Genomic DNA, 26,791 nt, shown 5'->3' with positions numbered 1-26,791 from the left:
GTCCTCAGTGAAGACCGCTGAGGCGGCTTTGTGCAGCTGTGTCCACAAGGGGGCTGTTTGCCTCTTGTGCCTGAAGTGGAGTCCATTTTTATTGAGGCCTGCTGTTGTTTTGAATTGTTACCCATGCTGAGCCCTTGTAAAAAGCAGTGGAACTGAATTGTGGAGTTAAGGGACATGGAAAATAGAAGTCTACTTAGGATAACAGCTGTTATTTGTGTTTAACTATGTAGATGACAAGTGCATAGAGAGTAAAAGTGGTTTCTTTCAGTAGCCAAATTGTACCTAAAAATTCTGTATATCGCTAGAGTATTTATGCTGACACCATCTCACAGTCATTTTCATTCTCAGTATTTATTGTTACTCAGTTATTTGCAATTGTAAATAGATTAAATGCTTTTTAGTTATTAATCATTTTTTAAAATTGTCATCTTGGGTGTGTGGGAACTATGTATTTTCTATATGCCTTAGCCAGACAGACAAATATAAAATACCCATTAGGCATAATAGGATCACTGCCAAGATATATGCAGATTAAAATTTGTTGTAGAATGTTTATAAAATAAAAGGGACAGAATAGTAAGTTAAATCGTAAGAACTTACTGATATTTGTCTGTAAAAAGGGCAATTTTATACAAATAAACCCCCACCCCCAAAATGACAGTGATTGGCTATTGATTTCTAAATACTCTGAGCCGAATATCGATTTTGCTCTCTTCCGTTATTTTTTTAAAAAGCATGCATTCTATTTTGTGTTTAGAGCTGATGATGAACCACAACAATTCTTTAATACTCAAGCCTATGTTAGCTTATACTGCTAATGGATTACAAAGAGAGACAGTACAGAACCCTGATGGAACACAGCAGTAAACATCATAACAACCTTTTTGACATTTTTACTGTATTACAGTCCTCCTGTCAGGCGTCAGAGAGGAAGACGGGATCGTCAGTCTCGACATAATTCCATTAGTCAAGATGAAAATTATCACCATCTCCCTTATGCACAGCAGCAAGCAATAGAAGAACCTCGAGCCTTCCACCCTCCGAATGTATCTCCCCGTCTGTTACACCCTGCTGCTCATCCACCCCAGCAGAATGCAGTAATGGTTGACATACATGATCAGGTATAGTAACAGAATATCCAGGAAATACAGATGCTCAAAGTTGGTAGCAGCTTATTTAGGTTGATTGTTTTTTGTTGTAGATTACTTTTACCTAAGAGAAAACAGTTTTACCTAAAATGAATCCATTTTAGATAAATTCATCATTCTTCATTGAAGATTAAAGTTTAAATTCTACACAGCTTCCTTAAAAGAAAGTTGAACTTTAAAAAAATTAAGATCAGGGTTATAAAAGCTCAGAATGACTTCATTGTTATAGTTGATTTGAAATGACTGATAGAGGATTTATAGTGAGGTTAGTCAGTCAGCTGGTGGTTTGAGGATATACTCCTGTTTTCTGCTTCCTTCCAGTTTCTTCTAGAGTAGTTCAGTAGGCAGGACAGTTGGGTGCAGCTTTGCTTACAAGTTTTCCTAGGTCTCCACTGAGATGACAAGTACCGAGCTTTCTTTCCCTTTGTTCCTGCCAGGAACTGAGGAACTAGCTGAGAAGAGGGTTTGCCAGACCAAGAATTGACCAAAATTGTATGATTTTCTGAGGTCAGAGATACAAATCTAGACATATTCTTACAAAGTTCCTGGATTTTAAGGGTTAGGAAAAAAAAAATCTTCCAAGTTTATAGACAACAGAAATTACAGTGGAAAGAAACTCAGACTAGCATTCAGTTTTTCTTTTTTTTGAAATTACTGCACTGGAAGATAAAAAAACAACGAAACTACCATATAGTGACAATTGAAAGAAAATATGATCTTACACATACTGTGTAAAAGAAACCGGTCACAGGAAGCCCCAGTTTGTATAATTTCTTTTATATGAAATGTCTAAACTAGGAAAATCCATAGAAACAAAGAATGAAGTGATTGCTTATCATTAGTAGAATAATAGGATAAACTACGATACCTTCATACCATGGACTGTAACTATTAGAAAGAATTACTTACAATTATGCCAGGAATACCTACACACTATTGCCGAGCAAGAAAAAGCAAAATTGAATTAAGTGTTATGTTCAGTTTTGTAAAACATGACAATTAAATGTTTGTATACATAGAACTCTGAACATAGGGAAAAATATGGAGAAAGATACACTAGGCTTGGGGGTGGGGGGGTGGTTACTAAAGTGTAGGGATAGAGAAGGTAGGCAGAGGTGGAACCAAAGAAAAGGTGAAGTCTTCGGGAGAGGTGTCTCATTTATGTTGTATTACTTGAGGCTACATATGTTCAGTTGCGTCAGTCATGTCCAGCTCTTTGTGACCCTGTGGGCTATAGCCCACCAGGCTTTTCTGTCCATGGAATTTTCCTGACAAGACTACTGGAGTGGGTTGCCATGCCATTCTCCAAGGGATCTTCGACCCAGGGATCAAGCCTGTGTTTCCAGCATTGCAGGTGGATTCTTCACTGTCTGAGCCCGCATGTGTATAACCTGTACCACAAAGCTTGATGCAAACAAGACATGGAATGCTGAGCCCCCCGGGAAGCCCGAGTCTACATATTGAGAAATGAAACAATTGCATATGTAAATACTGGGACAGTGCAAGATACAGAAAACCTGAACAGACCAGCAGCTATGGAAGAAATTGAAGGCATAATTAAAAACCTGTTCATAGACTACATCTGAATTCTCATTTCTATAAAGAACTGAAAGTTCCAATTTAAACTGTCCTAGATCATAGCCACAGATAGAAATTTTCCAAGTATGTTATATGAAGCTTCTTAATAATAAAACCTCATAGACAATACAACAAATGAAACCTTTCAACTAGTTTCCCTCTTGAGTACAGATGCAGATGCTTTAAATAATAAACGATAGCTAGTGTTATAGTAAAATAGTCTATCCTGATGGTGCAGGGTAAATTCGACATTAGGAAATCTTCAGTATAAAGGGAAAATGTTTTATTTTGTTAATAGATGCAAAAATATAAAATTTTGCCATCATATCCAGTAAAAGATCTTAAAATGGAAAAAGGGAGTTTTATTTTCTAGAGCTGTCAGTCAGGGTTATTGAGAGCATTCCCCTTGATTGAGGACCATCTCCCAGAGTTTGCTCAGTTTCATGTCCATTGAGTCGATGATGCCATCCAACCATCTCATCCTCTGTCACCCCCTTCTTCTCCTGCCTTCAGTCTTTCCCAGCATCAGGGTCTTTTCCAGTGGGTTGGGTCTTCACATCAGGTGGCCAAAGTGTTGAAGCTTCAGCAGAGTAAGAATAACTGGCACCAAATGTAATTTGCAGTCAAATTCACATCAACTGTAAAATTAGTCAAAGTATTTGGGGCTGCAAGGGCCTAGAAAACATGTATATTCTCTTTGGAGGATGAAATCTTCATTCTAGTTTTCAAAGAATTTCAACTAAATTTTCAAGGACAGTAAGTAGTAAAGTTACCAAATACACGAGGAAAGAAAGACTAGAAATGAAAACTAATAGGAATAGACCCACAGCGAGTTCACATAACATTTCAAGCAACATAATTAATGGTAGAACTTGAGTGCTTTCTCGCTGATACCTGGACTAAGCCAGGGTGATCACTATCACTGCATCTATTCAGTGTCCTGGGAGCTAAGCCAGGACTGGGGGCTTCCCAGGTGGCTCAGTGGTAAAGAACCCGCCTGCAGTGCAGGAGACGTGGGCTCGATCCCTGGGTGAGGAAGACCCCCTAGAGAAAGGGAATGGCAGCCCATCCCAGTACTCTTGCCTGGGAAATCCCATGGTCAGAGGAGCCTGGCAGGCTACAGTCCATGGGGCTGTGAAAGAGTCAGACCTGACTAGACAACAACAGGCCAGGAGTGATGATAGGAACAAGAGGGTAAGAATAAGAGAAGAGCAAATAGCATCATAAGTAATGCAGATGAGATCATCATACAGGTAGAAGATCCCAAATTATTAAAGCAACAATACAGCAAATCAGTTGTATTTCTTTATACTAGTCAGCATAATTTAAAAAAAAAACATACTAAACAACCCAGTTTTTTCAACATAGAAGCTGGGGCATTGAGGGAAAGGAGAAGAGATGAAAGTGGCAACTATAAATTTAAAAAGACATTGTTTTTGTTTGCAGTATGTAAACCATTCTTGGATACTGATTGAGAAACAGAAAAAAAAAAGTTAAAAAAAATCATTTATAACATTGATGATACAATTGAAGTTTTGAACACTGACTTTTTTTTTTTAAGGAACTTTTCGTTAAGATATGTTGATATTGGCTGTGGTGGTTATTTTAAGTGTTGTCTTTTAGAAATAAGTACTGAAATATTTTTGAAGCGATAGGTTTATAGAATTGAACAAAGTATACAAAGGGAGGAGTTGATAGGAGTGGATTGGATATGTGGTCTTGTGGTTTTGGAGGCTATGTGATAGATACAGGGGTTCATTATACTGTACATTATACTATGTGCATAGTATATATGTATATATGCATAGTACATTATACTATATATACATTGAGCATGTTTGAAATTCTCTATATTAAATATGCAAATAAGAAAGTACAACTGAAATCAGAATAGCATGAAGGAAGTTAAGAGTCTTAAAAGATGTTCAAGTCATTTTTTATTACAAAACTGTCTAAATAGATATTTGGCTTGAAAGATCCAAACTTGTAAAAACTGTCTGCTTTCAGAACTCACATACGTAGAATTAGTATATTCCAAGTAAATTTCCAGTAAGTTTTTGGTGTTACTTGAGAAACTGATTCCATGATTTCTGCGGCCTTTTAAAGGGCCAGGGATTATCTGGAGCAGGAAAAGCAAACTGCTGCCGACTGTTTCCGTGGAGCTCTGTCGGAACACAGCTTTGCTGTCTGCTCATCTGTCACTTGTGGGCGCTTTGTGCAGGAGCCGGGGTGGCCCACAGACTCAAAATACTTACTTTTCTGGCCCGCCATGAAATAGCTGGCCAACTAGCACTTTGGTCTCGGGTCTCTGAGTCTAGGTGGTTCTCAAAATATGTCTTGAATTAGCTGATCAGCAGCAGCAGGACCTGGACATTTATTAGAAATGCAGATTCTCAAACTATACACCAGACTTATCAGGTGTGGGACCCAACAATGTGCTTTAAGCCAATTAAGAGAACTTTTGGTGTATAATTCTGAAGTAGAACAAGTTGGGGAGAATAGCTCTTCCAATTATTAGGACTAATTATAAAGCTGTATGAGGCATTTTTGCCAGAATAATTAACCATTTGGTATGGAAATAGACAAAAATAACCTATCAGCAATATAACAAAGCCTCCAAACTTCACAAAAGAATTTTGAATAATAAATTTAGTAAGTGGAATTATTTATGAAGAAACCTAATTTCTTGGAGGTATAGTACTATAGTAGTGATCATGTAGTGACAGGATAGTCTAACAAAAAGACTTAATATAAAATTGTTCTTTGTAAAATAACATTTAATACAGTTAATATAAATTAGGATTCCAGTGGATTTTGAAACTGAATAAAATTATTTGAGGTTATTTACGTAAGAATAAATGTATAAAAATGGCCCAAAAATAAAATGAGAAGAAAGTATGGTAATGAGAAGAACTTGTCTTACTAGATACTGACTTTTCTAGTAAGAGACTATAATTGAGGCAATACAAATTTGACACAAAATAGATCCAGGTATGTTTGGGGAGTTACTGAATAGAAAGAAAGAGGTAGTTCAGTTTAGAGGAAAGGGGAATGTTGAATTACCATTAAATAAAAGATTTATCAACAGAGAAATAACAGACTGAGAAAATATTACATGTCTCTCTAAGTAAAAAGCCAAACTCTAAGTTAATATGAATGGACAGCCTTACAGAAAGTGGGCAGTGAACAAAGGATATAGATTATTTACATAAAAGGAAATCTAGATGATTAATAAACATATTAAAAGATGTTCAACCTCTCTAATCTGAGAAATACAAATTTAAAGTAAGCCTGGTTCATCGCAGCACTGTTTATAATAGCCAGGACATGGAAGCAACCTAGATGCCCATCAGCAGACGAATGGATAAGGAAGCTGTGGTACATATACACAATGGAATATTACTCAGCCATTAAAAAGAATTCATTTGAACCTGTTCTAATGAGATGGATGAAACTGGAGCCCATTATACAGAGTGAAGTAAGCCAGAAAGATAAACACCAATACAGTATACTAAAGCATATATATGGAATTTAGAAAGATGGTAACGATAACCCTATATGCAAGACAGAAAAAGAGACACAAATGTACAGAACAGACTTTTGGATTCCTTGGGAGAAGACAAGGGTGGGATGATCTGAGAGAACAGCATTGAAACATGCATATTATCAAGTGTGAAACAGATCGCCAGTCCAGGTTGGATGCATGAGACAAATGCTCGGGGCTGGTGCACTGGGATGACCCAGAGGGATGGGATGGGGAGGGAGGTGGGAGAGGGCTTCAGGATGGGGAACACATGTAAATCCATGGCTGATTCATGTCAATGTATGGCAAAAAGCACTACAATATACAATATTGTAAAGTAATTAGCCTCCAACTAATAATAATAAGTGAAAAAATAAATAAAATAGACAAGCTGAAAAACAAATAAATAAATATATTTAAAAAATAATAAAGTAAGCCCGGTAGACACTGGTTTCCCCCCTTCCCCCATTGTAGTATTTGTATAACAAGCAAGCATGCTTGTTATGCAAATATTGTGCGTCTGCCTTGAGTGTAGGTGCTGAGAGTCATGTTACTACTGTTGGGATTGTGATTTAATCCATCCAGACTCTTGCTAAAGTTTAAAATACATTCACCCAGTAATCCCTGTGAAATAAATGAAACTAATGTGTAAGGATATATGTTCAGTGATGTTTTTTATGGTTGTTATTTGTATTGGTAAAAAAGGTGAATACAACTTAAAGTCCTTTAGTATATGAATGATAGGATTGTGTTAAACTGATGAGTGTATTTGAAATATCTTGTTAGTGTCAAAAAGAATGAATTGGCTTTAATTTCCTTCAAGAGATATCTACAATATTAATTGGAAAAAGTAAGTTGCAGGGTAATATCTCGTTTCTATTAAGAACAAAAACAAGCTTGACAGTAGTTCATGCATATGTTTATATGCTCGTGGAGAATGATACAGGAGGACATATTTTTAAACGTTGTTTGCTTCCAGATAGATAGGATGGGAATAAAACTGACCAGGGGAGAAGGGAATTACTTAACTTTTTAAAAATGATACTTAATATTTCACTAGTTGCAATTAAACAAATGGTTTTTTCCCTCCTGTTGAATGTGAGCAGGTTATTAGCAGACATGTTTCTTTTTTCCAGATTTCCTCCTTAGAAAAATTTTCTGCTCTATAGAGCAGGCTTGAAGAGTTATTATTCTCCTGGACTTTTCAAGTTTTTTTGAGTCAGGCCCAGTTCAGTGGATATCATATACTGCTCCTGAAACAGCTTTTCTCTACAGTAACAAGAATATTTTGGTTGAAACTGTCACAGAAGTACATTGTGAACAGTCTGTGCAGCTAAGAGTAGAATCAGTAAATGCCCAGATTTTCATTTTTAATAACTGATGTTTTATCCCGACTGTAAGAGCTCACCCAGACTCACCCTCCCTTCTTGGCGTTCCGTCTCTTTTCTGACAGCTCCATCAGGGCAGCGTCCCTGTGTCTTACACGGTGACGACCGTCGCGCCCCACGGGATCCCGCTCTGCACCGGCCAGCACATCCCTGCCTGCAGCGCGCAGCAGGTCCCGGGGTGCTCCGTGGTCTTCAGCGGGCAGCACCTCCCCGTCTGCAGCGTGCCTCCCCCCGTGAGTGCGCAGTCTTCTGCGGAGCGGCTAAATACGCTCTAAACCAAACCCGAGAGGCTGGGGGCTTTCACCTTCGAGTAAAAAATGCAGTTTTATTGCAACAGAAATCTCAGTTGCACCTGTACAGTAACAGTTCAGTAGAATTAGCTTTCAAACTTGATATGTTTTTACACTAATTAATTTACACATATTTTAACATTCTTTGAAGGTCAAATCATGTTCCTTCACATGTCTGCACTGTTTAAAATTAAATCTTAATAAAGATTGTCCTTCAGGTTTTAACATAGGATATTGAACTGATTAGTAATAAAGTCTCAGAATTTGGTGATCAACATTAATAGTCTCAGCACTTGCTGGGTTTTTAATAGGCACTTTGAGTTGCTTAGGCTTACTTACTCCATACCATAGGAAGCCTGTGATGAAAATAGTACCCTCATTTTCTAAATGATGAAATTGGAAATGGTTTGCTTAATATAATAGAAGCAATTAGCATGAGAAAACAGGAGTTCACACTCACTTCTTTCTGCCTCTTATAAGCTTATACTTTATCCTTTACCACTCCCTAGTTCAGCCCCCTTATTTGAAAAATGGGTAGCTGAAAACCAGAGAATTTAAATGACTTGTCTAAGGTCAATACAGTCTTCAAAGTAAAGCACTTTGCTAAATCTTAATATAATCCTAATAATCCTGTATGAATTTGAGATTAAAACAAACACATACGTACAAATACTAACACCAATTTAACATTAATTTACCCATGCATGGTTTCTCATTAACAGCTTATAGAACCAATGTGCTAAATTAGCAAACTAAAATATTGAGAGATCATAAAGCATTTAGTTGTGAATTGGGCTCTTAGAAATAAAAAAATCTACAAGATTGAAAAGGACAGCTTCTTGGAAAGTAGTAATGTCTGCTACATTTTAAGCCAAGCGGGAAGAGATTCCTTCTCTGTGGCACTTTCCCTTCATTTTCATATGTGTTACAAAAGCTTAAGTAAAAGATAGGTGTTTTGACTGATTTATAAGAACTATGTAAAATCCAGAATAATTACTAGTTACCATTTATTTTACTAATAAATGCAAAAATGTGCACGTATCTCATTGTTACTATAGGTTATTAAGACATTTTTATGATTCTGGGAGGACTATGGCAGTAACATTTCAATCTGATTGTATAGTTTTTTTTTTTTAATTAATATATTCTGATACTCTCAACAAAAAACAATGATTTCTCTTACAGATGCTTCAGGCATGTTCTGTTCAGCACTTACCAGTGCCGTATGCTGCATTTCCACCCCTTATTTCCAGTGATCCGTTTATCTTACATCCTCCCCATCTTTCTCCTCACCATCCTCCTCATTTGCCGCCTCCAAGCCAGTTTGTCCCTTTCCAAACACAGCAGTCACGATCGGTAGGTATCTCTTCTCTTATGTCTGTTACTTTTACAAAATATTTAGAACTAAAAGATTAATTTAGTAGAAGTTTAAGTTGTTATCATTTAAAAATTGTAACTTTGACACTTTCCTGGTTCTTAAAAGAACTAAGAATCCCCACACATAGAAATATATATAAGCAATAATTGTACCTACAGTTACCTTGGTTTATTAAGTTTTTCTAGTTATTTTATATGAAACTTGTCTAATCAAATTCTTTTGTATCTGCAATCCTTTGGAAATTGAATCTGGAAAAAAAAAAAAAACCCACAGTTCTAGTTTTTCCTTTGATACATTTCTAAAATGGGAAAATGAAAATACTATAAAAATGTTTATACTTGTTAGAATAATATTTATATTCATTTAGGCAAGTAAGTAATCCTTTGAACCTCAATTGTTTTTTTCCAAAGGCTGGTTTTACACTGTGTTCTGATGAAAAGTAGATGAGATCCTCTGTTAGCATAGTTCACTCTGTCCTGGAGCTGGAATATAGCTGAGAGGCATAATATTTCCAGGGGCTGGAGGGATCAGTGGGGGCAAACACACTGGAAGAAGGCCCCATTGTTTTCTAGTCAGGCGAAGTTGAACATCTGAACCATGATTAAAGGAGAATAAGGGAAAGAACGTATGGAAATGGTTGGAGTGGAAACGGCCTTGTGAATGGAGCTCGATGGTTTACCCTAACAGAGCCTGACCATGCTTTACTCAGGATTTATACACCATGCTTGGTCTCAGGAAGAGATGAGATTTGAGCTTACGTGGCTGCTTTCCTGAAAACTAGAAGCCAATTATGACAGAAGTTTGGCTAATCTGAAAAGTTGAAACGACTCCCACAAGAAAATCTTTTATTAGAATCAGGACAGGATTCATGCCAGGATGTTCCTTAGGAAGCTTCCAGTACCTGAGAATTCAAGGTTAAAACTAAATTTAGCCATTATACAAGCATACATAAGCTTCCAGAGTAACTGTTAGCAGTTACTTGTATTTGAATAATGTGTTGCTGTTCTCTTAACTGTGGGAAGAAGTTAGACTAACATTTAAGAATACATGTTCCCAAGAGATCAGATTGAAAACATCAGCCCCAAAATGTGTACACAGATGTTCATAGCAACATTATTCCTAATAGCCATAAGTGGAAACATTCCAGATGTCCATTGACTGATGAATGGATAAACAAGGCATGGTATATCTATCCAGTAGATTATTATTCCACTCTAAAAAGAACAAAGTACTAATATACAAACTACAAGATGGATGAACCCTGAAAACATGCTAAGTGAAAGAAGCGGATACAAGGGCCACATCCTGTGTGATTCCATATTTACATTAGATGTCCAAAATAAGCAAATGTATAGAAATATAAAGTACATTAGCAGTTGTCTAGAACTTGGGAAGGACTGAGGGAAATTAGATAGTGGTGATGATTGTACACCTCTTGTGAATATACTGAAATCCACTGAATTGTACCCCTTAGCAGGGTGACTTTTATAGTATGTGAATTTTATGTCAGGCTATTTTTTAAAGAAAGATTGGGTGGAGGGGCAACATAGGCTGTGAACATGTCAGCTCTGCAGGTGACCGTATTGAGGTTCAGAGCGAGTAATTTCTATGATAGCCACAGGGCTCATCATTTACAGCCCTGAGTTTGTCTAACGCCAAAGCCTGTAAGCTTTCTGCTGTAAAATAACTGCCTGCAGTGTCCTGTCCTGGTTAGCCCGAGCTCTCATTCACAGTATATACACCGTCTTGGGTTTCGTCTGTTAAAGATTGTGTCTGCAGTTGATGCCGTTCACTCTGCCATGACTTCAGTAACTTCATCTTTCATGTAACTGGCTTATGACGTGACTTTTTGTCTTTCTCTGTATCATTTTTAAGGGAAAGTTCAAATAGTGAAAGAAATGTATCCTTTAGTGAATAGTGGAAATGTTTAACAACATGTTTGAGAGATTTTCTTATTGAAATTCAGTTAAAGGCAGTAAGATTTTACTGTAGGCTGTATGTCCACTTGTATGAATTTAGATTGATGTGAACATCAGAAAATGCATGACCCGAAAGAATTCTTTGGCTTTTTTTATTTTCATTTTTTGATTTTTGTTATAAGACGCAGTCTATCGATCTGAACACTTATATTAGTTTGCTTCCCCCGCCCCGCCCTTCAGCCTCTGCAAAGGATAGAAAACGAAGTGGAACTCTTAGGAGAACATCTTCCTGTGGGAGGTTTTACTTACCCGCCATCTGCCCATCCCCCGACATTACCTCCATCGGCTCCTTTGCAGTTCCTGACACATGATCCTTTGCATCAGGAGGTTTCGTATGGAGTAGTAAGTTTTCATTTGTTATTAATTTATTGCTTGCTTTGGTAACTAACTTGAGTTCTGCTTCAGTGTAACTCTACATGTTTTGAATTTTAAATGTATTCTTGCAGTCAGTTGGAAAATTGTATTTAGAAGCACACCTAAGAGTATTCTTGTTTTAAACTAGTTGTTGCACCTTTGTTAACATTTAAGAAATACTAAATACCCTTGAGCAATAAATAACTTTCTAGGTTTTTAAAAAAGAAGAGACTTTATTCAACACCTTAAAAAGTTGTGGGTGTGGAATGACCTTAAATTGTCTGAACATCCTTTCCCTACAGCCTTACCCTCCATTTATGCCTCGGAGGCTCACCGGACGCAGCAGATACCGGTCCCAGCAGCCCATGCCACCTCCCCCCTACCATCCCAGCTTACTACCATATGTGTTGTAAGTTCTGTCTTGTTTTTTAATGAGTTCTGCATTTTGACACCCTTGAGATACTCTTCCCTTTATGAACAATTTTATGCGTGTTAGATACTTGTTTTTATTTGATGTTAAGAGGTTGGGGTGGGGGACCATTTAAGGCTGAAAGAGAAGAGCAGGACAGGGGAGCAGTGGGCGGGGTGCAGCAGAAGTTAGGCAGAGAAGTGTAAGTCGCTGACCTCTTTCACGGCAGGCATCACCTGCCCTTTCCATGGTTATCTAGCATCTGATGCTGCCACTTCTCTCAAGGGACACGCACGAGAGGTTATATCTGTGCCTTAGAAATACTCTGCTAGGGCTGGGTTTGTAACAGAAACACCCATGAGTTAAGCATCATAGTTCTTTTTATCTTTCTCGTGCAGTGAAGTCTAGAATTAGGTGATTCAGACATGGTTTGTTAGCTCCGTAACTCTGAGGAATGGGTCTACCATCCTCAAAATTTTATGGCTTCCTCTGAATGATATAAGATGACTTCTCAGGCTCTGGCCGTCAGATCCACATTCTAGCTAGCAAAAATGAAACTGAATCTCTCTGCCTACCTGCTTCCTCTCAAGAATAATTCCTAGAAGTTGCATGTATGACTCCTGCCGACATCCTGTTGGTTAGAATCTAGACCCACGTCTCTAAGTACTTCTAGAAAGGCTAGGGAATGTAGTTTTTATACCAGAGGGCCATGTGCCTATATCATACTGTTTTGAAAATTGTAGGTTTATTATCTTAAAATCAAATACTATAAATCTCCCAATTTTGTTCTTAAACTGATTTTATTTAAAGTCTTTTGCATGTCCATATAAATTTTAAAATCAGCAAATCAGTTTCTACTTTAAAAAAGCTGGAATTTGGTGGGATTATGTGAAATCTATAGATGAGTTTTGGAAGAGAATTGACATCTTTATTGAATCTTCTGACCTACTTATATGGTATATTTCTCTCTTTACTACCTTTTCAAATTTATCCTAGCAGTATTTTTACAGTTTTTATTTTATAGGTCTTGCACATGTTTTGTTAAATTCATCTGTAATATTTCATGTTTTTTTTTATTCTGTTGCAAATGATATTCTTTTAATGTAAGTTTTCAATTGTTTATTACTAGTAAAATCAGATTCTTTAAAGGGTTGTCACTGATAAACACTGATCATTCTTTATCCCTGTAGCACTGGCCTTGTTCTTCTCATCCTGTCCATTGATAGAAAGCATTAATGTATCAGTGCTTGTGTTGATTATTTTCCCTGCAGATCAATGCTTCCAGTGCCACCTGCAGTGGGCCCAACTTTCAGCTTTGAATTGGATGTGGAAGATGGAGAAGTAGAAAATTACGAGGTTAGTAGCTGAACTGTGAGTTGATTTGGGGAGTTTTTATGCATAAAAATACTGTACTACTCAGCTCATTCATCTAATTAAACACTAGGTAAATCCATTGTATATTTCAAGATACAAATATGTCAAAAATTATTTCAACATGTACCACACAGTTACGATAACAAGATAGACTGGTGTTCTGTATTAGAATTACGTACAATTCCTGTGAGAAAATGATGAATTATGACTGGATGTTCTGAAAACATTTTGCAGCTGCAGAAGTGTGAAGAGTCAGTTCCTGAGGGATGGGAAAGCTTTTTCATGCCTAAGATTGAGGCAGGGAAATGCTGAATATTCTTGAGGAAGAACATAATATCCAGCTAAAGTGAGGGGAGAAAATGGAGATTTGATTGAAAAACTCAACTGGTTGTATTTGAGTGCCCTGTGCTTGCTCTTGTACAGAGTGAACATAATTTTGAATATTGTGGGAGGAAGGAAACACTAAATATTTTGGTGTTTATCAATCAGATTGCTGTCTTAAAGAGTCAGAATTAGTAGCATGAAAAAATAGATGAAGTGGTTCAGAGTTGGTGGTGGGGTGGCCAATTTTTACCAGATAGTAAATTATAAAACCATGCAAGTTCTGAACTTTGAAAACTTGAGGTAGAAAAGAATACACTTCGAAAGACATTTTAACACTAGAATCAACAGGATTTGATCATTGAATGGTTTATGGTAGTGTCAGGATTGTGAGTGGGGGGGTTGCAAGAGAAGATGCTCTCCAAAAGGACTGCAATAGCTTGTGAAGAGGGCTGACTCCACGATGCCAAGACAGATAGACAATACCACTTAATTTAGATGATGTTGACATTGTTATATTATTTGAGGTTTGGAGTAGAATGGACAAAAAGGGTTGGAAGACATATTTGGATTTGGAAATGTTGAATGTGAGTGACTGTGACTTTGTTTTGGTACTGTGGGCTAGCTGCTGCTTACCCCACCCTCACTCAGTCTCTATACAATATGAGTATTGGAACAGATTTTTTTGTTGTTTGTTTTTAGGTAAATGGAATCTGGGTACAGAGAGGAAAGACACATACACATAGTCTTAGAGCATCCCTCCCCCCTTTTTAGTGCATGTGGAAGAAGTCAGGCCAAATGCTATATTCTTCTGTCGTTTTAAAATGCTGCTATGTTATTTTCTGCATGTACAGTCACACAGCAGTGTCATTTGGATTCCATTCTCAGATTTCTTGAGAAATGGGCTATAATAATTTTATGTTTCTACACTGTTCATGCTAGTTTTGAACAGAGTAGTAAGAAAAGGAGTTGGTTATCTTTTTGGCATTCTGTACTAAAATTATCATAAGTCATATTGCTGAAAGCAAGACAGAAAACAGATCATGTACATATCAGTGGTAAAAACAGTGATACCATCCCAGTAAAAGAAAAATATTTTGTGTGTGGCATTAGAGTCTCTTTCTAAATTGTAGTTGGGTTTGACTGTGTTTAATCTTCTGCAAAGTCGTACTTTAACCCAGTCAAGAAAGTACTTGCTGTTTGTGGCTTTACTTGATGGTGTGCATTCCCCCCGCACCCCCCGTCCCCGAGTACTCATTGTTTGGAGTCTATCCTCTATATCCTTGCTTCAGTGCCTTTACTCCCCTTGATTCTTCTCCTTAAGAACTTTGCCTGATCCTTGCACATGACTGTCTTTCAAGACCCAGCTAATGCTGCCTCTGTGAAAGGCATTTCTGGTCTATTCCCAGGTCTGTATGAGTCTCTCTCTCCTTTTTGCCTTCATAGGTGTTATAAAAGTTTGCATAATTAGTATGTCCTGCCTTCAGTTGTCTTGCCTTCTGATCATGTAGATTTGTTGAGGGCTCAGTATCATTTTACTCCATCCAATAAGGCCTTAACGTAGTAGTCATAAATTGTATTAGTTGACCTAAGTGTCCTATAGAATATAAAATAGAGGTATAAAAGATATATCACCTGTATCATAAATTTTATAGCTAATTGTAGTCAGCATCGATAAAATGTAACAAGTTACCATCTATTTAGCATTCAGGGACACTGAGGGGCACGCGTGGGGCCTGGGAAAAGGGTCTGTAGGTGACACGCTTCTCCAAACAAGGTGGCACCAGAAGGAGCAGCAGTTGCCACAGCTTTGACTGTTGAGTCTGCGGAAAGTTAAGACTTCTTCCTCTCGTTGTCCATCACTGTTTCTTTGTCACCTGTTCTCTTAACCATGTCACCTATTCTCTTAGCCAGTAGTAGCCTTAAAAAAGGGGGTGGGGGGCAAGCGACCTGTACGTGGCTGCCTGATTGTAGAAAGCAAAGAAGCAGTTAAAACTATGGAAAACCAGGAAAATGGAGAGACTAGGGTAAAATCAATTAACATAATAGTTATAATGTGTTGAAACTTACCACCTGAGTTAAAATCCATGAGTTCATGAGTGATTCTTCAAAAAAAAAACAATAGAAAATAAATTCGTTGGTCTTATCCTTCCTATTTCATATAAATTATGCAACTAAGTATAGTTTGATATGAGGCAGTTGATCAATATAAGAAGCATTTTATCTAATAAATGAAGAAAGAGTAATAGAATATTACAATTTTTAATGAATTAATGGATCCTAGGCAGTGTTCCATCAGTGCTAACTAACATAAAAACAAGACATGCTGAGCCGTAGGATGGAAATAATAAAACCTTCCAAATTATAGAAAGTAGAGGGGACAAGGAATGTATTAAACCACAGGAATTGGTGTGGGGAGGTTCAGTCAGCAAAACTCAGACTGGGAACTTCTACAGGCCGTTGACCTGGTTTCTTTAACAAATATAAGAGTAAAAATACATACTTGAGACATCAGGCAATGGTAACAGGTTTATTTGGATCCTAATTTGAACAAACTATTTCAAAGAGTACTGAAAATAATTGAAACAATCAAAGATACTTAACATTAAGGAATTACTAGTTTGGAGAGTATAATGATGTTACTGTTGTTATATTTTAAATAGTCTTTTAGTTTTTAAAGTGCTGGTGGTTCTCAACCTGGGGACAATTTTATCCCTTAAAAGGTATTTACCAGTGCTCGCTTCGGCAGCACATATACTAAAATTGGAACGATACAGAGAAGATTAGCATGGCCCCTGCGCAAGGATGACATGCAAATTCGTGAAGCGTTCCCTATTTTTTCACCAGCCCAGGTTGGATGCATGAGACAAGTGCTCAGGGCTGGTGCACTGGGAAGACCCAGAGGGATGGGATGGAGAGGGAGGCGGGAGGGGGGATCGGGATGGGGAACACATTGTAAATCCATGGCTGATTCATGTCAATGTATGGCAAAAACCACCACAATGTTGTAAAGTAATTAGCCTCCAACTAATTAAAATAAATGGGAAAAAAAATTAAAAAGACTAAATCAAATTTAAAAAAAAAAAGATATTTAGCGAAGTCTGGAGATCCTTTTGTATAGACCAGCGCACGTGTGCTGAGTTGCTTTAGTCGTATCTCACTCTTGGCGATCCTCCCCACCAGGCTCCTCTGTCCATGGGGTTCTCCAGGCAGGAATACTGGAGTGGGTTGCCATTCCCTTCTCCAGGGGATCTTCCCGACCCAGGGATCGAACCCAGGTCTGCTGCAGCTCCTGCATTGCAGGCAGATTCTTCAATGCTGAGCCACTGCAGATAGTGTAGAGGCCTGGATCACTGCTAAACATCCGACTGTGCATAGGACAACCCCCCACAACAAAACTTTACCCAAGCCTCAAGTGTCCAAAATGCTGAGGTTGACGGACTGCCTTAGACATAAAAGCAGAACTATCTTACTGGTGAAATACCATGTTTTAGATTTCTTTCAAAATAATGTGGGTGTAGGAGTGGACAGTGAAAAATGAAATAAAATTAGCCATGACCTGTTGATCCTGGGTAATAGGCATATGGAAGTAATTTCTTTATACTATTTTTATACTTCAGTATATATTCACATTTTTTCCATAATAAAGCTAGTTTTAAAAAAATAAATGTGTCTGAATATAAAATTCAAAGAAGGATATGCAGATATGTCTTTCTTTTCCTCTGTAGGCCCTGTTAAACCTAGCAGAGCGACTGGGAGAGGCCAAGCCTCGAGGACTGACTAAAGCAGACATTGAACAGCTTCCTTCTTACCGGTTCAATCCTAACAACCACCAGTCAGAACAGACTTTGTAAGTACATTTTTCTGACATCTTTCTGTATTAAATTTCCTTTCCACCTTCATGAAATAAAAGCTTGAAAGTCAAAGATAACTTGATGAAGGTAAGTAAGGACAGTTTTCATAGTCTAGGCTTGTGCTGTCCAATAAGATAGCTGTTAAAGTTAAAATTTTTAGTTGTACTCGCCAGTGACGCTGTATCAGACGATGTAGGCGTATGGCATTTCTATCACCTGAGAAGGTTCTAGACAGTGCTGTTCTGGACTTTTATGTTGCCTAGAAATCTTCACGGTTTTTAACTCTAGAATGTTTTATATTAGATCGAAAAGTCTCATACCTGTAAAATTTGAGAGGTTTACCTAAAGATTCTGCTTATTATAGCATCTTTCTTAATAGCAACTCTACTGAGATATAGTTCACATTTAAAGTGTACAATCCAGTGGTTTTTAGTATATTAATAAGTTTTCCAACCATCATCACAAATTGATATCATTTTCATCACCCCCAGTAGAAATACTTTATCAATTAATAGCCACTCCCCATTTTTCCCCAACCCTCTAAAGCCCTGACTCAGCCCCCCACTAATTTACTTTTATCTCCATAGATTGGCCTGTTCTGGACATTTCATATAAATGGAACCAATATAACATGGGGTCTTTTGGGTCTGGCTTCTTTGATTTAGCATAATGTTTTCAAGGACCACCATATTGTAGCTTGTATCATTTCATTCCTAATGGGCTACACCATTTTACATTCCCACCAGCAGCGTACAGAAGTTTCCTTTTCTCCACATCCTCACCAAAGCTTGTTATTGTCTGTCTTTTGATTCTAGCAGCCCTAGTGGGAGTGAAGTGTTACCTCTTGAGGTTTTGGTTTTCATTTTCCAGCTGGGCTAGTGATGTTGAGCTCTTACTATACTTACTGGCCGTTTATGTATCTTCTTTGGAGAAATGTGTATTCACATTCTTTGTTTTTTAATTGGATTGCCTTTATTGAGTTGTAGGAGTTATTTATATTTTATATGTATAGGTCCTTGTAAGACACATGATTTTCAAAAATATCTTTAATTCTGTGAGTTAGTTGTCTTTTCACTTTAGATTTATAAAGCATCTTTAGTACCCCCCTTTATTTTAAAGGATAAAGGTAATTTATCTGCCTTTTTTGGTGGTTGTTTCTTAACGCTTTTGATATCATGTTTTAGAAACCATTGCCTATTCAAATGCAGAGTTCCAAAGAATAGTAAGGAGAGATAAGAAAGCCTTCCTCAGTGACCAATGTAAAGAAATAGAGGAAAACAATAGAATGGGAAAGACTAGAGATCTCTTCAAGAAAATTAGAGATACCAAGGGAATATTTCATGCATAGATGGACTCAATAAAGGACAGAAATGGTAGGGACCTACCAGAAGCAGAAGATATTAAGAAGAGGTGGCAGGAATACACAGAAAAATATACAAAAACAATCTTCACGACCCAGATAATCACAATGGTGTGATCACTCGCCTAGAGCCAGACATCTTGGAATGTGAAGTCAAGAGGGTCTTAGGAAGCATCTCTACGAACAAAGCTAGTGGAGGTGATGGAATTCCAGCTGAGCTATTTCAAATCCTCAAAGAACATACTGTGAAAGTGCTGCACTCAGTATGCCAACAAATTTGGAAAACTCAGCATTGGCCACAGGACTGGAAAAGGTCAATTTTCATTCCAATATCAAAGAAAGGCAATGCCAAAGAATGCTCAGACTACCTCACAGTTGCACTCATCTCACACGCTAGTAAAGTAATGCTCAAAGTTCTCCAAGCCAGGCTTCAACAGTACATGAACTGTGAACTTCCAGATGGTCAAGCTGGATTTAGAAAAGGCAGAGGAACCAGAGATCAAATTGCCAACATCCTCAGGATCATTGAAAAAGCAAGAGAGTTCCAGAAAACCATTTACTTCTGCTTTATTGACTACATGAAAGCCTTTGACTGTGTGGATCACAACAAAGTGGAAAATTCTTCAAGAGATGGGAATACCAGACCACCTGACCTGCCTCCTGAGAAATCTGTGTGCAGGTCAGGAAGGAACACTTAGAACTGGACGTGGAACAACAGACCAATTCCAAATCGGGAGAGGAGTACATCAAGGCTGTATATTGTCACCCTGCTTATTTAACTTATATGCAGAGTACACCATGAGAAATGTTGGGCAGGATGAAGCACAAGCCGGAATCAAGATTGCAGATGACACCTCAGATATGCAGATGACACCACCCTTATGGCAGAAAGTGAAGAGGAACTAAAAAAAGCCTTTTGATGAAAATGAAAGAGGAGAGCGAAAAAGTTGGTTTAAAGCTCAAACTAAGATCATGGCATCAGGTCCCATCACTCCATGGCAAGTAGATGGGGAAACAGTGGCTGACTTTATTTTTTGGGGCTCCAAAATCACTGCAGATGGTGACTGCAGCCATGAAATTAAAAGACGCTTGCTCCTTGGAAGGAAAGTTATGACCAACCTAGAAAGCTTATTAAAAAGCAGAGACATTACTTTGCCAACAAAGGTCCGTCTAGTCAAGGTTATGGTTTTTCCAGTAGTCATGTACGGATGTCAGTGTTGGACCATAAAGAAAGCTGAGGGCCAAAGAACTGATGTTTTTGAACTGTGGTGCTGGAGAAGACTCTTGAGAGTCCCTTGGACTGCAAGGAGATCCAACCAGTCCATCCTAAAGGAGATCGGTCCTGAATATTCACTGGAAGAACTGATGCTGAAGCTGAAACTCCAATACTTTGGCCACCTGATCTGAACTGACTCATTTGAAAAGACCCTGATACTGGGAAAGATTGAAGGCAGGAGGAGATGGGGACGACAGAAGATGAGATAGTTGGATGGCATCACCGACTCAATGGACATAAGCTTGAGTAAACTCCAGGAGTTGGTGATGGACAGGGGGACCTGATGTGCTGCAGTCCACGGGGTCACAGAGAGTCGGACACGACTGAGCGACTGAACTGAACTGAACTGCCTATTCCAAGGTCGTGAAGATCTACACTTGTATTTTCTTTAAGAGTTTAATAGTTTTTAGCTCTTATATTTAGGTTTTTCATTTTTTAGTTAATTTCATATATTGTGTGAGGTAGGAGTCCAACTGCATTCTTTTGCATATGAATATTCAGCTGTTTCAACACTGTTGAATATAATAGTATCTTCAGTATTAAGGCTAGCTTGGATGTTAAACCAGATATTTTCTTGATGATCTCTCACTAAGCAAAACAGAGCACTCTTATTAAATGTTTTAACATCATGCTTTTCTTAAGGTATTTGATAGATTATTTTAGTCTTAAAATTTAGATGGTATTTTGATATGTGAGATAGTAAGTGGCTTTATGGTTTCGATAGATGTAACAAAATAGAAACTACTTGGTTTTATGGTTAAACAATCTTTCTGGTTTATTTCAGGTGTGTAGTATGCATGTGTGATTTTGAGTCAAGGCAGCTACTTAGAGTTTTACCCTGTAACCATGAGTTCCATGCCAAGTGTGTCGACAAATGGCTTAAGGTAAAATGATGGCATCTGAAAAGAATGACATTGAATTTTCTCTTACTGACCGTAGTTTCATGTAGAGTACGTCCATGGTTTGGTGGAGGGTGCTTAAATTGAAACACAGCTTTCATAATTCTGACCATTTTCTCCTTTGTGTATATGGGAGGGTAAATTCCAAAGACCCAAATTCTGATAGTATGCCACGGTGAAATTATTTCAGGGACTTCTTCTTTTCTTCTTCTTTTTTTAATAGTAGGATAAAGGGACTTCACTGGCAGTCTGGGGTTAAGACTGCCTTCCAATGCAGGGGGCGCAGGTTCAGTCCCTGGTTGGAGAACTAAAGTCACACATGCCGTCGGGTGTGGCCAAAAGAATTTTTTTTTAATAGTAGGATAAAAATGTGATACAGTAAAATAATTTAAGTCAACTTTAGGGTTGCTTTGTTTTAGATTATTCTGAGTAGGAGATGATAATACTGGCCTAGATAATTTGACAGTTGGTGAGGAAGACACATGAGTTAAAATAGAATCAGTCTTCCATGTGAGCACAGATTAAGAGTACGCAGTTTTGTCCAAACTGAATCCTAAAGGTAAAGAGTCTAAGCTTTTTCGAAAATGAACTTACTATATATGCATAGCCCTGACATGTGAGAACAGGATGACCAGAAACACATGGGTTCCATGTGGCTGATGGATAGAGTGTGGGGGAGAGTAGCAAGAGAAGGGGATTCAGAGGTAAAACCAGGAGTCAGCTTTTTGCGAAGTCACTGTGAAGTGTGCAAGAGTTTGGACTGGATCCTGAAAGCATGTTTTAGAAAGATCACGGCCACTCTTTGAAGAAGGTAATAGAGGAGGTTGATGAAATAAGGATGTACTGGGCCAGATGGAGAACAAATAGTAGAAGCTGGATGAAAAGAAGAGTACTTGACTTGAGAGCTATCATGGTGTAGAAATGAGAGCATTTGATAAAAAATGCTTTGTAGAACGTAAGAGAGCAGGTGTTGGTTCTGTTTCTGACTTTAGCAGCACAACGAATGGTAGTGGCATTTGTTGAGATGGAGTTTTAATTTTAAGCCAGTGACTACATTTGTCTGAAGTGGTGATGGATAGTCTTGTCTGTGTTAAAACAAAGCAAATAAAGAATTATTCATAGGCTATTATTGTTTTAGAGATTTGTGGAGTATTTTTAAGAGATTAAATGATTGTACTTTGTTAACGGAACAAAGAATGTAAAAACTATGTGGAAAGTAAAATAGTTCTGTTGCTTTTAATATTTTTCACTATGTAAGTCAAAATTCAGACAAGTGCTCTTTTCTATGTTTTAGGCAAATCGTACTTGCCCAATCTGCCGAGCTGATGCTTCAGAAGTGCATCGGGATTCAGAATGACCAGCCTAAGAGCACAAATTCAGTTTGGGTGTTCCTCATCACATGTATATACGGACTGTCCATTGAACTCAGTCTGTGTGGCTCCCGGCCTCCCTTTACCAAAAGGGTCAATGGACCTTTCTTTGCACTGTGTGACTTAATCAACTATAAAAGCTTACAATTAGTCTTCACAATTATGGGATTGTTATACTAACCGTGTGATTGGAACTCCAAAGACTTTTTCTTTAGCTTAATTTTGTGTGTGCACTAACATTCCCTGGTTTTTGTGTGATCATTCCGAGTGTTGCTGCAAGATTACAGTGGACGTGATCTTTTAGCATGTGCTTTCATAAAAAGTGGTAGCTCCAGATGATATAGCAATCTACCTTATATAGAGCCTTCAGAAACTGTGAGTGGAAATGAGTGCAGCGTGTGACTGTTGATGGTAAATGTATCTGTGCGTGTGAGAGAGAGAATGTGTGAAACTACTTGTGTGCGGGCATGGTAGCTAACGTGTGTATGAGATCCTATATACCAGCATGTACCAAGAATGTGTGTGTAGTTTTAATTATGCTGCAATGTATACTCTGGTGTGTTATTTAAACAGCACTAGTACTGTACACTGGTTTTTCCCCTTGTGTTTGCTGTTGCACACTGATCGCTAAGGTGCATCAACTATAAGCATCGAATACTCCAGCCCCTCCCCTCCCAGTGAATGGAATGAGAAAAGCCTTCTTCCTTTGCTTCAGGCAGCTGTCACCTTCTCTTCGTTGGTGGTCCCAACTGGGTCACTTAAGGAAAAAGTGTAATAGATTCTCACTCCATGAACCTGAAATTTTGATTTTGTCGTGAAAAAGAAATTTTTAAATCTCCAACTTGCTGTTTCCAAAAGAAGGTGCAATATCATATATCATCAGTTAGCAATATTAGCATTTCAATCAGTGATTTGAATGTTGATACTCTCTTGGTTTTCCTTTACATTTTCAGTAAGCTTCTTAGCCGGAAGTGCTTGTGATTTTTTTTTTTTTTTTCTTTTAATGTTTAGGTTTGTAGTCTATTCTGAAGATATTTGAGTAATATATTTCTAAGAATACCACTGGTCCCATGAAGTGTCACCTCCTCTGCTTCCACCAGAAAAAAATCTGTTAACTCAGCTTGACTTCTGATATGTTATTTGTTCAGACTCCCATAGGCAACTAAATTGTTTGAAGAAGACTATATTTCTGTTCTGCCAAGCTCCAATTCTGAAAGTTGTCTAGTTCTTCCCCCCTCAGTAAACGTGCTTCTCACCGAAATCCTCATTTCCAGGATGGATCAAGTGCTGTGACGGCTCGAGTTCCCTAGACCTGGTGTGCTTTGATGTTTTATCACTTTTCTTTTTTGTTGAATGAGAAAAAAATTAATATAACAGGTGTCCAGAATACTTGCAGTATAAATGAAGATTTGATTTTTGTGTAAAAAACAATGCTGTCAAACAGGAATTGACCTGCATTTAGTTGCTCTGAAAAGAATACATAGCTGCGTGGGTCTTTCTTTTTGATAGGTTCCTTGAGCGTAGTTCAGATGGTTTAAAGTCATTTTCCCAGCGGTGTTTGGACCCCCCTCTCATTGCTCCAGTGTCTGCACCGCTGTCCGCCTCTTCCTGCCGTTGCTCCCCTTGCTCCATTGCGGCAGCACAAGCTGCAGGTCTGCGGTCAGGACCGCGATGACTTGCTGCCAGCCTCAGCGTTCAGTCGGCTCTCTGTCCGTTTTCTGCTCAGACAGTGTTAACTCCTTGTTACTGCCGTGCTCCTTGCCTTCGCTTGAAGACTATAAGCTCATCACAGCTTAGAGTTCAGTAAAGTCAATTCACACAGAAGCACAATTTTGCCCTTTTCCAGACACTGTTGCCTCTATCTCGTCCTACAAGTAGGATTTTGCATAGTTTGTTTGCCCCTGTATTTGTCAGTGCATCAGAAATACATCTAAACAGTGGTAAAATGCACATGTTACTTTTAAATCATTAGAGTATTCCCTACCTGTTCATAATGAATAAAGTGTGTTAAAGACCAAAATTATTGGCGTAATAATCAACTACATTACAAATCACGTATAGTTTAATCTTTATTTTTTTTAATTAAAAAATCATGTTTAAAATGGCAAAAGCCCATCTTATACATAGACTCTTTTATATAGCTGCAAAAAATTTATATCTGTACAGATCTAACATAACATTACTACACTCAGTATTCATTTTATTGAAGCATGCAAGTAAAGCACTTTTTCTAATTTATATAGATACTTAATTAACAAGGCACACTGTACTAATGACTAGGAAAAGTAGCTCTTTCTTCCCTCCCTGGGATGGTGAATTCTTGTCATACTACCCCTTTTCCATTAAATTTTTGAGAGGCCGTTGGCAATTTAGGAGGCAGCAGGGTCTATTTTGGTAAAATCCAGAATTGTTGCACTCTTGTGGCTGATCTCTCTTTGGGAATGTCTCTTCTTCGCATGGGGCTCTTAGAGATGTGTGCAGATTTGCTTATTAAGTAGTTAGTGTGTGTTAGGAGCGTACATGCATGTGTTCCAAACCAGCTCAGCCTAGCCACAGTTAGCAACCATGTGGCTAGCAGCAGAGAAAGAACGGTTGATTTTTACCCAGCTGTGGACTCCTTAGGTGATGCACCAGATAGCAGGCAGATGGTTTCTTGCCTTCTTCCCCTTTCCTCCTAAAACAATATTGGCTTTACCACCTTAACTCTGCTGTGTTTTTTTGTTTTCCTTTGCATGAAATACCACCTTTGTTTGTTTTTAGCACCCCCTCTTCCCCAAAAAGAAAAAAATGAAAAACAAGGCCTCCAGGTATCAAGATCTCATTAGGGTTTTCTGTCCTGAATTTTTTCGAGCAAAATCTAGAAAATGTGAAAGCCTATTTAGATTTTATACACTCTCTGAAATGTGATTTGTTAAGATTCTTATATTTGGGCCTCTTATAATATTTTAAATGAGATCTACCAATTCATGAGAATATTTTTCACAGATATCTTTAGGCCTTTATTAGAAAGCTATTTTCCCCCTGTTGGTACATTTGGTTACCTCATTTTGCTGTTTGTTTCAGATTATGGAAAGCTCACAGGGGTGTATTTTGGAATCATTTGCTGAGTCATTTCCTCAAATCATACTCCATTGTATCAGTTAACATATAGTTTTAAATGTACGTATTATAAATATCTGTAACCAAATCATTTGAAGGCTTGATAAATTTTTAACAAAGTTTGTACATTTTTTATGAAAGTTACTAGTAATGCTTTACTAAGTAGTGCAATGAATTTTTATTTTTAATCCCTGTGCCCAATTTTGGAGTTGAGAGGGTTGTTGGTAATAAATGTATGATGTACACTTAAAACATTGGGTTGTGTTTGGTGTTACTGTGTTAGGGAAGGGTAGGCGTCATGTCTGGAGGGAGGGATGTGGGGGACTTCCAGCAGGAAGATAGAGCTCCTGAGCTCCGAGCAGCCAGACTTGACTTTGAGGCAGTGATTCAGATTTTGTTTCTGTGTCTGTGTGAACAACTTAGAAACACAAAAGCAACTTGCTTTATAACTCATGTGGTCCATATTTATATCTTTAAAAAGGCCAAGAAGACAGCTTGAGTGTAGACACATGTGTGCATGGTATAATTTCATTGAACAGTTAAGTTACATTGAGTGGGTATCTAGAGTTCTTTCTATTTGTGTCAACCATAAGATACAAAAGATAGTTGGGCAGATTTGTTCACATTAGCTATAGTACGTTATGTCTGACTTGTCCACGTAATGTGGAAAGAGGAGCTCATCATTTTCCATACATGTTTGTGTAATTGCTTTCCTTTGACTAAAAAAGGAGGAGAGGAAAGCCATCTGCTTGTATATTATTACATGCTGAAAGTGGAAATAGAATGCCAAAAAAAACTGAGTAAGGCCAAGTAATAGAACTCAGTTCTCCCCCTAGCAGGAAGTAGCCCTTTGCCTTAAGTACTCCCGTGACAGAAACATTCAGAAAAGTGACCAATCAGGGTCCCTGACTGTGTCCCTGTTTCCCACCATACTTGAAAGAATGTTTGCATTTGAACTGTGAATGTCTCAAAACTTGTTCTGCCTTACATTAGAGAGTCATTTACTGCTCATTCAGTACCTGTGCATTCTCTCCCGCCTCCCTACCTACTACTGTAGGCAGCGAGTCCCACGCGGCTGGTTCTGACCAAGGGACCACAAGGGGAGGCCATGCCGCTCGCTCTCCTGCCGTGGTGATGGCAGCCCTGGGTCCTGCGTCACTGCCTGGAAGAGAGCTGTCCTAGAAAGCCACT

General features: G+C 38.1%; 1 protein-coding gene and 1 non-coding gene across 8 annotated transcripts in view; both read left to right on the top strand.

Annotated features, from left to right (window-relative positions):
* The window catches only part of RNF38 (ring finger protein 38), a 118,882-nt gene extending 93,028 nt beyond the window's left edge, over nt 1–25,854 (top strand). For all 7 annotated transcript variants that reach the window (XM_061132591.1, XM_061132590.1, XM_061132589.1 and 4 more), the window contains 9 exons: nt 908–1,121; nt 7,703–7,870; nt 9,113–9,283; nt 11,465–11,626; nt 11,941–12,047; nt 13,319–13,403; nt 17,471–17,592; nt 21,017–21,116; nt 22,426–25,854. In XM_061132591.1, the coding sequence (XP_060988574.1) occupies nt 908–1,121; nt 7,703–7,870; nt 9,113–9,283; nt 11,465–11,626; nt 11,941–12,047; nt 13,319–13,403; nt 17,471–17,592; nt 21,017–21,116; nt 22,426–22,488 (1,192 nt within the window). In that variant the 3' untranslated portion in view covers nt 22,489–25,854. The remainder of the gene's footprint in view (nt 1–907; nt 1,122–7,702; nt 7,871–9,112; nt 9,284–11,464; nt 11,627–11,940; nt 12,048–13,318; nt 13,404–17,470; nt 17,593–21,016; nt 21,117–22,425) is intronic.
* On the top strand, nt 16,476–16,582 carry LOC133049033 (U6 spliceosomal RNA). Its single transcript, XR_009691192.1, has one exon. It is a non-coding gene; the product is annotated as a U6 spliceosomal RNA (small nuclear RNA).
* Nucleotides 25,855–26,791: the final 937 nt, after the last annotated feature.

The sequence above is a fragment of the Dama dama genome, chromosome 29 (assembly GCF_033118175.1).
Source record: "Dama dama isolate Ldn47 chromosome 29, ASM3311817v1, whole genome shotgun sequence".
Lineage (NCBI taxonomy): Eukaryota > Metazoa > Chordata > Mammalia > Artiodactyla > Cervidae > Dama > Dama dama.
This window is presented reverse-complemented; position numbering and strand designations above follow the sequence as displayed.